The sequence below is a fragment of the Podarcis muralis genome, chromosome 7 (assembly GCF_964188315.1).
Source record: "Podarcis muralis chromosome 7, rPodMur119.hap1.1, whole genome shotgun sequence".
NCBI classification, from domain to species: domain Eukaryota; kingdom Metazoa; phylum Chordata; class Lepidosauria; order Squamata; family Lacertidae; genus Podarcis; species Podarcis muralis.
The window spans coordinates 2,601,922-2,618,075 of NC_135661.1; the positions used below are offsets into that span (position 1 = coordinate 2,601,922).

Sequence of the window (16,154 nt, forward strand, 5' to 3'; positions counted from 1 at the left end):
CACATGACACTCAGCCGCTCCTTGTCGATCTTGTGTCTCTTGAAGGCCCGTGGGTTCTCCGAGTGGTACACCAGCAGGGGCTTGATCTTCAGGTCGCCGCTTGCGTTGGCACAGAAGAGCAGGGTCAGACGGTCCTTCATGGGCTTGTGGCCAGGCAACTTGGACTCCTCCTGAGTGATGAAAGTCCTTTTGGGCATCCTCTTCCAAAACAGCCCGGTCTCGTCGCAGTTGAAGACCTGCTGTGGAACGTAGCCCTCTGTCTTCACAACCTCCAGGAACTCCGCTGCAAAGTCTTCAGCCGCAGGAACATCAGAACTGGCAGCCTCTCCATGCCTGACCACGCTGTGGATGCCAGATCTTGTCTTGAACCGTTCAAACCAACCTCTGCTTGCCTTGAAGACTTCTGGCTCGCCTGAGGTTCCTGGCTGTTCCCAGATGAGGTCAGCGTGCAAGGCCTTGGCCTTCTCACAAATGACGGCCTCAGACACTGTGTCCCCTGCACGCTGCTTCTCTTCTATCCAGATGAGCAGCAACTTCTCGACCTCCTCCAGAACAGCTGGGCGGTTCTTCACGATCCTGGTGACTCCCTTGGCTGCATCAGTCGCCAGGATCTTCTCCCTCATCTTCAGGATGGTCCCGATGGTTGATGGATTCCTCCCGTACTCCCTGGCGATGTCCGTCACACGCATTCCGCCGTCGTGCTTCCAGATGATCTCCTTCTTCATTTCCAGCGTCACCTTCTCCTTCTTCCTCTCGCCGGCCACCGCAGCAGCAGTCTTCTTGGGTCCCATGGCAGCACAGCTCTTACCTTCGTAAACTCAGAAAAAGAAAAAGAAATCAGTGATGTGCTTCAAATCCAAAAAATTCAAAAGCACCCAGCCACCCACCACACAGAAATTAAAACCCAGAACCAAGGCCTTGAATCCCAAACACCCCAACCCAAAATCCAAAATCCAAAAACCCCCCAAAAAGTTTTAAAAGTTTAACTTGCCAAATGGATGCAAGAGAAGTTCTGGAAAAGCTTCAACAATCAATCACCGAAGTCTTCAGAAACCTCAAATGGCTGCAAAATAAGTTTTGGAAAAGCTTCAAAAATCACCAATGTCTTCAAAAACCTCAACTGCTCCCACAGACACCCACCCACCCACCACACAGAAATTGCAAACCCCTCCCCAACTGCTCCCCCAGCCCCTCCCCAACTGCTGCAAACCCCTCCCCAACTGCTCCCCCTGCCCCTCCCCAACTGCTGCAAACCCCTCCCCAACTGTTCCCCCACCCAGACAAAAAAAATTTCAAAAAATAACAACATGGCCCAATGGTCCCAGATTCCTGCAGAAACCTCCCCAACCGTTCCCCCAGCCAGCCAGCACTCAGAAATTCAAACTCAGAAAAAAAATTTGAAAAAAAACAACATGGCCCAATGGTCACAGAAAATCATAAAAATTCCAAAAAAAGCCCCACAAGCTCCCAGATTCCTGCAGAAACCTCTCCAACTGTTCCCCCAGCCAGCCAGCACTCAGAAATTCAAACTCAGAAAAATTTTCAAAAAAAAAACAACCTGGCCCAATGGTCACAGAAAATCATAAAAATTCCAAAAAAAGCCCCACAAGCTCCCAGATTCCTGCAGAAACCTCCCCAACTGTTCCCCCAGCCAGCCAGCACTCAGAAATTCAAACTCAGAAAAAAAAATTTGAAAAAAAACAACATGGCCCAATGGTCACAGAAAATCATAAAAATTCCAAAAAAAGCCCCACAAGCTCCCAGATTCCTGCAGAAACCTCTCCAACTGTTCCCCCAGCCAGCCAGCACTCAGAAATTCAAACTCAGAAAAATTTTCAAAAAAAAAACAACCTGGCCCAATGGTCACAGAAAATCATAAAAATTCCAAAAAAAAGCCCCACAAGCTCCCAGATTCCTGCAGAAACCTCCCCAACTGTTCCCCCAGCCAGCCAGCACTCAGAAATTCAAACTCAGAAATTTTTTTTTGAAAAAAAACAACATGGCCCAATGGTCACAGAAAATCATAAAAATTCCAAAAAAAGCCCCACAAGCTCCCAGATTATCGCAAACCCCCCCACAACACCAAGTCCTTGAATCCCAAACACCCCAACCCAAAATCCAAAACCCCCCAAAAAAGTTTTAAAAGTTTAACTTACCAAATGGTAAGTTTTGGAAAAGCTTCAAAAGTGAGCAAAGTCTGAGAAAAGGCTACCAAACCACGTGCTAACAGTTGCTCCTCGAAGTCAAGTCGCAACTGCAGCTGTTCAAGCTAAGCACCCTTTGTTTTAACGGTTTTTAGACAAAGGAAACAAAGTCGCGAAACGTTTTCGTCTTGCGAAGCAAGCCCATAGGGAAAATCGTCTTGCGAGGCAACTCGAAAACGGAAAAACCTTTCGTCTAGCGAGTTTTTTGTCTTGCGAGGCATTCGTCTTGCGAGGTACCACTGTATATGATTTTAAAAGTCCTTATGCACTGCCACTTTGTTGTATGTTAGGTAGGCGTGCCATCCAAACCTCGTATTCCAACCTTCTAAATCTAATATATCAGCCTTCTTCAAGAAGGTGGGGTTGTTTTAAATGGTTGTTAAATGTGTTACGTTGATTTAGATTTTGTATTTGTGGGCTGGAGTGTTGTTTCAGGGCTCTTGTATTGTTTATTAGTGTGCATACATTGGTCTTGTGGCTATTTTTAGTATGTTTTTATTTAATTTATATTATGTTCTGATATTTTTATTATGAATTTTGTGCAGTGATTATTCTTATTATTTATTTTGTGCTTCGTATACTTGGTGTTGTGAACCACCCTGAGATTCAAAATCAATAAAATCAACAATCAAAAACAACATCAACAAGAAACACAACAACAAAAAGGTTTCCTACCGCTGTGTACGGAGGGTCGTGAGGGCAGCACCACTCCTCTTGGTCGATCCTGGTGGCGTTGATGTTCCTGGCGCTGGTCCAGACTGGATCCTGCGGAGAGCAGAAGATGGTATTTCTGCAGCACAACTCTGGTGTCCACGTTGCCTTGGCGCTACTCCGGATGTTCTGTCAGGAGGAGAAAGGGGCTCGTTGAGAAACGTCCCATCCAAACAGCCCACCAGATGTCCCAATAGCCCACCAGATGCCTCACTCACCTGGCATGCAGCTCAGGAAGTCCTTCGGGTAAGGTTCCCTGTGAACGCAGTGGAGCATCCTCCTCAAAAAGCGCTGGACCCTGCCTTTCTTCCGATGTCTATAGGCCCGCTGCATGATGTTCAGGCAGCTCCTCCCTGTCTGCCTAAGCTCTTCTTCCTCGTGCTGCTGCATCTCTTCCAGCCCTGAGTGGCAAGGGAGAAAGGTTGAGCAAGGCAGAGATGCACAGGAAAAGAGCCACCCATCAACAATATGAAAACAGCCGTCAGCTGTGTTTGTGTGTAAGAGAGAGCAGTGAAGTCACATTCCAATTCTCTTTGCATGTTCATCTTGTGGCACCTCTGCCTGAACATACATCTGAGAATTTGCCTTCCCCTGAAGACCTTTCTCAGCAGAAGCATCCCTCCCTGCCCTCCGTACGTCTCACTCACATGTTCCATAGGATGCCATGTCTTGATTGCGGATGAAACTGGCATCCCGGAAAGCCAGATGACCTAGAGAGAGAGAAAGAGGGCAAGAAAAGGGACGTCATCTGGGTGCAAAGCAAGCGGAGACAGAGGCAGCTCGGCAGGAGGACAGGTATGCTCTAGAGGCCTCCACCCTCACGGAGCACTCAGAGCAAGATCTGGGCACAGATGGAGGCCTACCTAGCAGGTGGCCTGGGGACATGTCCATCCTCCCTGCCATTGTTACCAAGACGTTTCTGTCCCTCCCTACCAGGGAAGAACGTTGCTTGACTTACCCAGAAGCAGAGCTGCCACCCTGGAGACTGCTGGCAGCCTGTTGGCAGACAGCTGCGTACATGATAAGGCAGCACTCCGAAGGATGCCCTTGCTGAAGGTCTTGCTCTGTGGGCAAAGACAAAGGAGAAGTGGCATCAGAGAGGCTTGAGAGCACAGCAGAAGAGCCTTGCACTCCCAAAGACATGCCTGGGCAAAGCTGCCAACAAAGGCAGAGGGACCTTACCAGATGCTTGGCAGCCTGGTGGAGAGCAAAGTGGAGGCTAAATTTGTTGGAATGAGCCCACCACTTGACTTCTGGGGCTAGATGGGAAAGAGCCCTCCTTGCGGCCTGCAACACAAGAAGAGAAGAGGGTTACAAATTGCAGGACATAGTCTCAGAAGCTCCTGAGAACAATCCCTCCCTCCTACTGCATAAGTCCACCTCTTTGGCCCTCACCTTGGCCACTTCAAGGTCCTCGTCTTCGAGGTGAATAAGGACCACAACCAGTTCGCGAATGGCTTCCTTTTCTGTTGTTGTAATGGGAAGTCTTTGGTCTCTCGCCCAGCCCCGAAGCAGCCCCAGATGTTCGATGGCTGATTCCCGGACGGAGGCTTCCTCCTATAGGCAGAAAATATCAGAGGTTGTGTTTCTCATCAGATCACTTTCCAGAGGAACACCCTCCTGAAGCCAGAACATCTCCGCTGCATGCCAGTCTAAACCCCACCCTTCCTCTTCCAAAGCATTCCTCCTCCATTGGGTGTGGTGTCATGTTTCCCCTCATACTCACATGGGCAGCCAGGCCGCAGTAGGTTGCCGCCAGCATCTCCAGGTCTTCCTCTCCCAGCTCCCTGGAATGGTAGGCTTGGTCTACCAGCTCTATCAGTTCTGGGAGGACATCAGCTTCTACATCAGAGAGGGAATCCCTCAGGAAGGAAGGGTCCTACACAAAAGAGAGAATCTTTTCAAAGGTCTGAAAGGCCTCATGCCTTTTAGCACAGGCCCTTCAGTATTGTGCCAGGGAAAGAGTGCTGGGCCATGATTAGAATCGAGATCTGTACCCCCCCTTCCTGTGAGCATCACTTGCCATGCCAGAGTCCAGAAGCAGGGATATCCCTCTGACGCTGAGCTTCCGGACTTCCAGGCAGTCGTATTCCAGCCAGTTGAGGAGCTGCTCCAGTGTATCTTCACAGGGATAGACCTCCAGACGGCAGCTGAGCAGCTAAAGAGGCCCAAAGAGAAAGAAACCCTTCAGGGATAAGAGGCTGAGGCAGGTTCTCCTTTTGCCCACCATTTGCAATTCTGCACAGAGCAAACCCACTGAAGTGAATGGACCAAAGTTTGCCATGTACATCAAATCCAATGGGTCTACTCTGAGGAGCACTAAAACAGGCAACAGTCCTTAGGCTCAAAGTAGCCCAACACTCGGCAGAAACCAAGCCAGGGCCTCCTTGCTGCACCCATTTCCTCCCGCGTCAGTCCCCCTCACCTCGATGTAGATAGCTGCCGCGACTTGTGGCATCCCGGCAAAATCCTGGTCCTCGAGAGCAGCGATGATGCTTTCCACCATGGGAGGGATCCACCAGCTTCGCTTTCCGACAGCTCTGAAATGGAGAAGGAGATCTTGGTAAGGAAGGGAAAGACACCGCAGGAAGCAAACGGGCACAGTCCGATCCCGTGCCTTCAGCTCCGTTTGCCAGACCACTGGGGAAGGTCACCGCGTTCTTCCTCTTACCTCACCATGGCAGACAACCCCTGGCTGAAAGTCTCCCGGCAGAAAAGTTGGTCGACGATGGCCGCCTCCACTTGCTCTCCAGTGGTGCCAAGAAGGAGGTGCAGAACTTCCTTAGCCCCTCTGGAACCAAAGCAAGGCCAGTTTTACCAGGAGGGTCATTGGCACACACTCACATTCCTTCCCCAGCAGCCGCCTGAAGGAGAGCCTCCCTTGGAAAAGCAAGCTGGACTGGAAACCCCCCGAGGCTGAAGGGGAAAGGACTCCATTGGTCCCTTTGCAACACACTACTCACCCGAGGAATTCCTGATAGTAGTGGAAGTTGACAACCATCCCCAGGAGAGCGATCAGCAGCTGTGGGAAGTTCTGGCGCACAGCTGCCTTGTAGTCCTCCATCCTGAGGATGGCGTGCAACAGGCTGCTGAGATGTTGCTGGAAGAGAGAGGGGTGCAAGTCACTTTCTCTGCTTTTCTGCAGAATACAGGAACCCCTCGATATTACCCTGGGAAGAAGGAAGCCAGGAAGCAGGTGGTTGGTCCTTACCACTTGGGTGGCAGATTCCGCCAAGGGGCTTTGGTAAAGCTGCTCGGCCATGAGATGGATCAGCTTTTCTGGATCGGCCGATGGTAAAACCTCCTTCCATACTCTCTCGCAGTCTCTGTGAATGCAAAAACAAGAGCAATGGTCAGATTCAAGTCTTCTGCTTGCTGCCATGCTCCAGAAAGAGGAAATGGCAGCAAGGGCTTTCTGAGCAAGCCCTGCAGCTTGCCAACCTTCCCCTTAGCCCAGTAGAACCTGGAGGGCTCCATACCCGAAGGGAAACTGGAGGAGATATTGCACCACTTTGTCCAGGTGGTGGTGCGCCAAGATGGAGAACGCGAAGACGGCCATGTTCCTGCCTTGCACTGTAGGCCCCTGGGCGATCTTATAGAAGGCCTCCAGCAGCACCTCCACCTGTCAGAGAAAAGGAGAGGGTTGCTTGGAGAGTACAAGGAAGCGGGGCTGTCTCCATCCCTCATTGAAAGAGGGACCCTTGACCTGTGCCACCACAGCCTCTTCCTTCCAAGGTACCACTCAGGGTCCTGGGGAGTATTGGTTGCCTCCCCTACACCAAAGCGGAGAATCTTCTTCTCTCCTACCTTTGAAGACGCCTTACCTTCACTTTTGTGCCGCCAAACTGCTTGATGAAATCTTGCAGCAGGTGGGAGATGTCCAAGGGGTCGAAGCTGCTCTCAAGAACCAGGTCTCTGGCCAGGAAGCACATGGCCTCCAAGAGCTGCGCCGCAGGGAGAAAGGCGCCAAAGACCTGAAGCGAGAGAGGAAGGTCAGAGATGCCCACAGGGCAGGGCTGGGGAGCAGAAAGCCCAGGTGCTGCCTCTGCGGAACCCAGAACATGTGGCTTGAGAGACAGCGACTTACCCTGACAAGAGAGTGACAGTTATTCACAAACAGCCCAGGAACCGGTCCTCCGGTGGATTCGAGGACCTGCTCAGCTCCGATGATGAGCATTTGGTTCCTTAACGTTCCTGCCAGTGTCTCTGCAAAGGAAAGCCAAAGGGTTAGTTTGGGTCTTGCTCACCCCACCCCATGCTGGGATGCATTCTTCCAGTCTTACCTTCGTTGTGCTGCAGGATGGGCAGAAGATGGCAGAGAGCCTCTGCTGCCCGCTGCCTGCTCTCCGGGTCCGGATCCAATGCACAAAGGCAGGAAATCGCCACCAGTTGGCCATAGGAGCATGCATGAATCACTGCCGATGGCTGAGAAGAAACCCAGAGAAGGGACTGATCACCATTTTTCCTATAACATTTTTATTCCAAACATTCCAAAACATTTAGCATCCTAAACCTAAACCCTCTTTTCCTAATGTTTGCTTTTTTTCTTCTTTTCTCAGCCACTTTACTCACTATGGCCCAGCTCTGTTCTCCAAATTGAGTATGTGCTGGGATGCCTGGTCGTCCCTTGGGCACCTTGCAGGATGGGCCTAGAAGCAGCAGCCGGAAGGCCTTGACAGCCCTGCATGGTTGCAATGCTTCCCTTCAGTAAAGCCACTTCTGAGCTGGAGAGGAGGTGGGGTTGCGGGCTTCATGCCCTCCCCCCACGTACTCGGGGCTGGCTTGCAGCCCCCGCGAGAGCAGGGAATCCTCGGGCGTGTCATCTCCCTTGCCAGCCAATCGGCTGGCCTGGGAGGCGTGGCCTGCGCTATTTAGGGCCGGCGCGGCTGAGGATTTCCCTCTTTCTCCCAGCGCCCCAGCTGCTCCGGTTTTCCCACCCTCCCACCCTTTAGGTTTGGCTCTTTGACATTGCTATGGACTTCGGTTGGTCGCCGTCAAGGGGCCTGGTAGGAATTTTTTGCACTTGGCAAATTGGCACCAGCCTTTTGGCTTTTTGCCTACCTCGTAGCAAATCGTCACAACTTCCTCGGCATTGGCGGTTAGGCATTGGTAAGGGTATTGTTATGCAGATGAGTGGGGGGGAGGAAGCGCCATCACCTTCCCCCATATCGAATGGTAGTCCGGTAAAGGATTCCGTGGGGCGTTGCCCTGTCCGAAGCCTATGGAGGTGTGGGCCTAAGGCATGCCCCCGAGCGGTGACCCTGGGGGAGCTCCTAGTTGATGTACATCAGCAGGACTCCCCCTACTGGTGGTTAACCCTTGCCGGTCTTCTAGCAATCAGGCTGAAGCCGGTTAGTCGATAGGACCAATGCCTAAGCCAATACCACTCAATTCCTGTAATCAATAAAGTTGTGGCCTAATTTTGCCCATTAACCTAAAATACTGGTGTCCTGTGTCTTTATTTCCGTGGGGGAGGCGGGAACTCGCCACGCAACTCACATGTTCCTGGATCTTCTGCAGGAAGGCGCAAAGATCTCGGAGCGCCTTCCTTCGGATCATCCCACTCTTTATTCTTGCGACGAAATCCATAAGTGTGTTGTTCAGCTGCTCTCTGCTGCCGCTTTCAGGAGGAAGATCAGCCGCATCCAGAGAAGCTGTGGTTGGGATGCTGAGGGGAGACAGGAGTAGCACTTTTGTCAAAAGGGTTTATTGCCCCCCATCCTTCAAAGACCCCAAGCACCACCACCATAGAAATGGACCGGGTTTTTTTTAAAAGCAATTGATTATGGGGGAGGGGGTTAGCACAGGATTACCTTGGAGGAAGATCCTCCCCATCTTCCAGGCCGATTTCCGATATTTGATCTTCATCAAAATCAATTCCCTGTCCATGAGAAAAGAGAAACAGGAACATCAGAATGTGAAGAATGGATCAGACCCATTCATGTTTTTGTGCTCATCAGGAAATCACAGACGAGGTAGGTTGGGAAACAAACTGAAAATCTCTGGCCTGCATTTCCTTAGAGACCTTATTCATCCTTCTATTCATTGAAGCCTTCGGTTAAGAGTTTGGGTGTAATCCTTGACACCTCCCTTTCCATGGAGACGCAGGTTACAACAGCCAAAGTGACATTTTTCCACCTTCGCTTACCTTACCCGCCCCAACCTGGCCACAGTGATCCATGCGATAGTCACCTCCAGGCTTGACTACTGTAATTCGCTCTACGCGGGGCTGCCCTTGAAGCTGTCCCAGAAACTCCAGCGGGTGCAGAATGCTGCAGCGAGGCTCCTCACGGGGTCTCTGCCATGGGAGCATATTCACCCAGTGCTTTTCCCGGTGGAGTACAGGGTCAGATTTAAGGTGCTGGTTTTGACCTTTAAAGCCCTTCACAGCCTAGGACCCTCGTACCTATGGGACCGCCTCTCCTGGTATGCCCCACAGAGGACCTTAAGGTCCATATATAGCAACACCCTAGAGGTCCCGAGCCCTAAGGAAGTTAGATTAGCCTCAACCAGAGCCAGGGCCTTCTCAACACTGGTGGAACGCTCTGTCTCATGAGACCAGGGCCCTGCAGGATCTGATTTCTTTCCGCAGGGTCTGTAAGACAGAGTTGTTCCACCTGACCTTTGGCTTAGAATCAGTTTGATTCCCTCCCCCTCTTTCTATTTCCTTTTCCCTCCTGTGAAGAGGCTGCATCCTAATGTTTTAATGTTGTATCTTAATCTTTTAAATTGTATTTTAATCAACTTTTTTTATTATTGGTTGTTAGCCACCCTGAGCCCAGTCTTGGCTGGGGAGGGCGGGGTATAAATAAATTTTATTATTATTATTATTAGTAAAGGAGCCCCTTTACTACATGGTGGCAGCGGTGGGATGGGACTTCCCTGCAGAAAGGCACTTTGATTTTAAATTGGCACGAATCTTTTGTGTACTAAGGCGTTTTATTTTTGGGGGGGATAGAGATAGTCAGGAATTATGGAAGCCGGGGCTCCCCAGGAATACACTTTGCGAACTGTGGACGAATGGGGTCCGGGTGGAGAAGGCAGTTCCCTTCCTTCAGAGACAACCCCCCCTCCCAACCTCCAAGTCCCAGAGTGGAATCTGCCTCCTGGTTTTCGGGAGATCCCGAGTCGGAGAGAGAGTTGGTGGACGCCTTAAGAACTGTTTGGAAGGGTGGGCAAGAGTCCTGCAACTTGGAGAGAGAGAGGGGCGCGCCAGTTAACCACCCCTTGTCACCTTGTGAGGAAGTGGAAGCTGGGATGGCCTCCACACGTCCTAGAGGGAACTATCTTGTTTATGCAGAGCCTAAACTTGAGATGGAGTTTTCAGAGGGCGATGCGGTTGAGTGGGTGCAAAACCATTCTTATGGGGCAGAGAGTCAGCCGGATGGCTTATGAGTATCAAGATCTGCCGCAGCAGCTGCAAGAAGTGTCTGTGGGAGACTACCATCGAGAGTGTCCATCGTGCGACATTCGCAGAACGGTGAGAGGCGTTCCCCCACCCCGGGATGGGTCTACTCGCCAGTAAGAGCTTGGGAAACTTGTGGAGCGGTGCGATGGTACGCGGCGGAGAAGAAGGAGGAATTTCTCCCTAGACCCTCGCGTGTATACGCGGCGGTGGACCACCTGCGTCCGGAGGGATGAGCGTCTCGACATCCTGTTCCAAGGTATGACTACAGTCACGAGGAGCCACGAGGAGAAAATGGCAGGCAGTCTCCTCCGGGGCTAACTTTGAGCAACCTTAACTGGGGGGCATTTCCGAAATATCAGCCCCCCACTGATGTTCTGAGTTATCTGACTCTTTTTGAAGTAACCTGCCGAGATATGGGGGTGTCCCTGAAAATGTACATGCCAATTTTGCGCTCCCTAATTTGTGGAGACCTAGCCGAATTGATGGGCCATCTCCCCTCATCCCAAATCCATGACTATGAGCGCTTTAAAAAATTAGTCATGCACTTGTCAAAAATGTATAACTTGCTGTTGAAATGGAATACACAAGATGAAACGGTTAAATCAGCAGTGATTAAGTGGGCACAGGATATTGGTCATAACATTATGTTTGCTGACTGGGAACAGTTGTGGACCACAGGTATGAAATTTACGGCATGTAATTCCTTAAGAGAGAATATTATGAAAATGATATACAGGTGGTACATGACACCAGTCAAGCTTGCAAAAATCTATCACTTGCCTGATAACAAATGTTGGAAATGTAAAGAAAATGAAGGTACATTCTTTCACCTTTGGTGGATGTGCCCAAAGATTAAGGCGTTCTGGGAAATGATATATAATGAATTGAAAAAGGTATTTAAATATACCTTTCTGAAGAAACCAGAGGCCTTTCTCTTGGGTATTGTCGGCCAATTGGTGCCAAAGAAGGATAGAACTTTCTTTATGTATGCCACAACAGCAGCAAGAATACTCATCACAAAGTATTGGAAGACACAAGACCTACCCACCTTGGAAGAATGGCAGATGAAGGTGATAGACTATATGGGACTGGCAGAGATGACTGGCAGAATCCAAGACCAGGGAAGAGAGACAGCGGAAGAAGATTGGAAGAAATTCAAGGACTATCTTAAGAAATATTGTAAAATTAATGAATGTAAGAATGACGTTGGTTTAGAAAATATGTGGTTTCCAGCTGTAATGGATAAGTAAAAAAGAAAAGAAAGGTTAAAAATTAAATGAAAAACAAGGGAAAGGATTTGCTGAATAATAAATTAGAAATTGGAATACAGAAAGGGGAGGTATGAGGAAGTCGGGGAAGTAAGTTATAAGAAAATAAGGGTTGAAATTATACTTGTTTTTATTTTATTTTTTTTGTATTACTGTATTGTTTTGTTTTGTTGTTATAAAAATTTCAAAACTTTAATAAAAAAATTATAAAAAAATAAAAATAAAAAATTAGTTATGCAAAGGCATGGACTTCATCCTGAGAACTATCGGAGGGCTTTCTGAAAGGGGGATAAGTCTGGTCCCTCAGACAGCATTGCTGTGTATTCTGCGAAAATGGCCCAGAACTTTGAACTTTGGCTTTCAGCTGAAGGTGTGTGTGGCTTTGAAGAACTCAATAATAATAATAATAATAAATTTTTATTTATATCCTGCCCTCCCCAGCCAAAGCTGGGCTCAGGGCGGCTAACAACAAACAGAATAATCCAACATTCTAAAAACATTCATTATAAAATTAATTAAAATCAAATTGATGGCAACCATTAAGCAAAATTCTGTGCAGATTGCCAGAGGAGGGGGTCAGGCTGCGCCCTGACCAAAGGCCTGGTGGAACAGCTCTGTCTTGCAGGCCCTGCGGAAAGATGTCAGGTCCTGCAGGGCCCTAGTCTCTTGTGACAGAGCGTTCCACCAGATCGGGGCCACAGCCGAGAAAGCCCTGGCTCTAGTTGAGGCCAGCCTAACCTCTCTGTGGCCTGGGATCTTCAGGATGTTTTTATTTGCAGACCGTAAATTTCTCTGTGGGACATACCAGGAGAGGCGGTCCCTTGGGCACAAGGGTCCTAGGCCGTATAGGGCTTTAAAGGTTAAAATCAGCACCTTAAACCTGATCCTGTACTCCACCGGGAGCCAGTGCAGCTGGTATAGTACCGGATGAATATGATCTCGCAGCGAAGACCCCATAAGGAGTCTCGCCGCGACATTCTGCACCCGCTGGAGTTTCTGGGTCAGTCTCAAGGGCAGCCCCACGTAGAGCGAGTTACAATAATCCAGTCTGGAGGCGACCGTCGCGTGGATCACAGTGGCTAGGTCAGGGTGAGAGAGATAAGGAGCCAATTGCTTAGCTTGGCGGAGAAGAAAAAATGCCGCCTTTGTTATAGCTGTAATCTGCGCCTCCATAGAGAAGGAGGTATCAAAGATTATACCCAAACTCTTAACGGACGATGCTGGCACTAATTGCACCCCCGCAAGAGATGGGAGTTGCCCCCTCAATCCCATATCGCCCCGTCCCAGCCAGAGGACCTCTGTCTTCGAAGGATTTAACTTCAACCGGCTCCCATGTAACTATCCAGCCACAGCTTCCAGACATCTGGTCAGTGTGTCTGGGGCCGAGTCAGGATGGCCATCCATCAACAGATAGAGTTGGGTGTCATCGGCATACTGATGGCAACCCAGCCCAAAACTCCGGACCAGCTGGGCGAGGGGGCGCATAAAGATGTTAAAAAGCATCGGGGAGAGAATCGCACCCTGTGGCACTCCACACACCAAGGAGTGGCACGATGACAATTCCCCCCCAAGCGCCACCCTCTGTCCCCGACCAGAGAGAAACGAGCGCAGCCATTGAAGGACTGTGCCCTGATGCTATTATTTTTTTTAAAGAAATATTTATTGAGGTTTTACACAAAACATAAGTTTACAAAATAAAATTTACAGAAATCATAAGTTTACAGAATAAATAAATTTTAAAACAAAAATTAACTCAAAAAACACACATAGAAAAAGGGAATATAAAAGAAAAAAACTAATAACTAGAAAGAAAGAAGAAAAGGAAGATTAAAAAATAAATCCATTTTTCAATATCTTTCAGCTCATTTCCTTATTTCCTTGACCTCCTCACACCTCCCCTTTTTGTATTCCCGTTTAAAAATCATTTCAGCAAATCCTTACCCTCTATCATTTATCTTTACTCAATATCTTAACCTATTATAATTATGTATTTCCAACATTATCAATCCGTATTTACATATTCTTATTAATCTTTTTACCAATACCGCGTATTTTCAATCCAACATCATCTTAACATTCATTTATTTTACAGTATTTCTGCAAATAGTCTTTAAATTTCTTCCAGTCTTCTTCCACCGACTCTTCTCCCTGGTCTCGGATTCTGCCGGTCATTTCCGCCAGTTCCATATAGTCCATCACCTTCATCTGCCATTCTTCCAGGGTGGGTAGATCTTGTGTCTTCCAATACTTTGCGATAAGTATTCTTGCTGCTGTCGTGGCATACATAAAGAAAGTTCTATCCTTCTTTGGCACCAATTGGCCTACGATGCCCAGGAGAAAGGCCTCTGGTTTCTTCAGGAAGGTGTATTTAAATACCTTTTTCATTTCATTATAGATCATCTCCCAGAAAGCCTTAATCCTTGGGCACGTCCACCAAAGGTGAAAGAATGTACCTTCAGTTTCTTTACATTTCCAACATTTGTTATCGGGCAAATGATAGATTTTTGCAAGCTTGACTGGTGTCATGTACCACCTGTATATCATTTTCATAATATTCTCTCTTAAGGCATTACATGCCGTAAATTTCATACCTGTGGTCCACAACTGTTCCCAGTCAGCAAACATAATGTTATGTCCAACATCTTGTGCCCATTTAATCATAGCAGATTTCACCGTTTCATCCTGAGTATTCCATTTTAACAGCAAGTTATACATTCTTGAAAGTATCTTAGTTTTGGGATCTAACAGTTCTGTTTCCAACTTTGGTACCGATTGCCTAACCTGACATAGATTCAAAAATTCCAGTTTGGCTACATTTGTGACCAATGCCTCCATAGAGACAGAAGCATCCAGGATCACAAAGGGACTCCTGATGGCAGCTACAGGTGAAGAGCTGGGAGCTGGGAAACAGAACTGAAATCATTCTGGCCCAGCCATTGGGCGCCCATCTTTAATGGATAGAGATTCAGCCGACTCCGTTTCCTCCATCACAGCACACCCACCATAAAATTGGCCAATATATCCAGGGTAGCATCTGGCCAGGGCCATGAAGCAGTAGATCCATGATGTTTGTGGTCAGATCTGTGGTTATTTTTGAAAAAAGATACTTGAACAAAGGGCGAATTTGGGGTTCCCCAATGCAAAAAGTGTGATGATCCATGAGGACCCGTGCTTCAAAACCATGTTTTGGGGCCATGGAGTGGCCAGGAAGCCGTGGATCCGAGTTTTTTTGTGGTGCAGGCTGTGCCCATGGCCATGATGTGTGATTTGACGGTGAGTTTGGATTGGCCCAATGCAAAAAGCGTGATGATCCATGAGGATCCGTGCTTCAAAAGCACGTTTTTGGGCCATGGTATGACCAGGAACCCATGGATCCGAGTTTTTTGCGGTGCAAGCTATGCCCCTGGGCATGATGTGTGATTTGACGGTGAGTTTGGGCTGATCTAGTGCAAAAAGTGTGAGGATCCATGCTTCAAAACCACGTTTTTGGGCTACGGTGTCGCCAGGAAGCCATGGATCCGTGATTTTTGTGGTGCAGGCTGTGCCCCTGGACATTGATGTGTGATTTGATGGTGAGTTTGGGTTGGCCCACTGGAAAATGTGTGAGGATCCATGAGGATCCATGCTTTGAAACCACGTTTTTGGGCCACGGTATGGCCAGGAACTCGTGGATCCGAATTTTTTGCGATGCAAGCTGTGCCCCATGGCATGAAGTGTGATTTGACAGTGATTTAGGGGTGGCCCAGTGCAAAAAGTGTGAGGATCCATGAGGATCTGTGCTTCAAAACCACGTTTTTGGGCTACGATGTCGCCAGGAAGCCATGGATCCGTGATTTTTGTGGTGCAGGCTGTGCCCCTGGACATTGATGTGTGATTTGACAGTGACTTTGGGTTGGCCCAATGCAAAAAGCGTGAGGATCCATGAGGATCCGTGCTTCAAAACCACGTTTTTGGGCTATGGAGTTGCCAGGAGGCCGTGGATCCGAGTTTTTTGTGGTGCAGGCTGTGCCCCTGGCTACGATGTGTGATTTGATGGTGAGTTTAGGCTGGCCCAAGGCGAAAGGTGTTGGGATCCATGAGGATCCATGCTTCAAAACCACATTTTTGAGCTGTGGTATGACTAGGAAGCCGTGGATACTAGTTTTTTGTGGTGCAGGCTGTGCCCCTGGACATGATATGTGATTTGACAGTGAGTTTGGTTTGGCCCAATGCAAAAAGCGTGAGGATCCATGAGGATCCGTGCTTCGAAACCACGTTTTGGGGCCATGGTGTAGCCAGGAAACCGTGGATCTCAGTTTTTTGTGGTGCAGGCTGTGCCCCTCGCCATGATGTGTGATATGACGGTGAATTTGGGCTGATCTAGTGCAAAAAGTGTGAGGATCCATGAGGATCCGTGCTTCAAAACCACGTTTTTGGGCTACGGTGTCGCCAGGAAGCCATTGATCCGTGATTTTTGTTGTGCAGGCTGTGCTCCTGGACATTGATGTGTGATTTGATGGTGAGTTTGTGTTGGCCCAATGCAAAAAGCGTGATGATCCATGAGGATCCGTGCTTCGAAACCAC

At 48.7% G+C, this 16,154-nt stretch overlaps 2 protein-coding genes across 2 annotated transcripts; both read right to left on the bottom strand.

Moving 5' to 3' along the window:
- Nucleotides 1-3,829: 3,829 nt before the first annotated feature.
- On the bottom strand, nt 3,830-4,789 carry LOC144328335 (uncharacterized). Its single transcript, XM_077931025.1, has 4 exons — nt 4,642-4,789; nt 4,311-4,472; nt 4,098-4,202; nt 3,830-3,979 (listed from the first exon to the last, which is right to left on the bottom strand). The coding sequence occupies exons 1-4, from the start codon at nt 4,675-4,677 to the stop codon at nt 3,845-3,847; spliced, it is 438 nt and encodes a 145-aa protein (XP_077787151.1). The 5' UTR covers nt 4,678-4,789; the 3' UTR covers nt 3,830-3,844.
- A 104-nt stretch (nt 4,790-4,893) lies between these two features.
- On the bottom strand, nt 4,894-8,579 carry LOC144328336 (uncharacterized). Its single transcript, XM_077931029.1, has 10 exons — nt 8,415-8,579; nt 7,199-7,340; nt 7,003-7,121; nt 6,740-6,889; nt 6,395-6,537; nt 6,127-6,241; nt 5,879-6,015; nt 5,587-5,706; nt 5,341-5,455; nt 4,894-5,073 (listed from the first exon to the last, which is right to left on the bottom strand). The coding sequence occupies exons 1-10, from the start codon at nt 8,502-8,504 to the stop codon at nt 4,894-4,896; spliced, it is 1,311 nt and encodes a 436-aa protein (XP_077787155.1). The 5' UTR covers nt 8,505-8,579.
- Nucleotides 8,580-16,154: the final 7,575 nt, after the last annotated feature.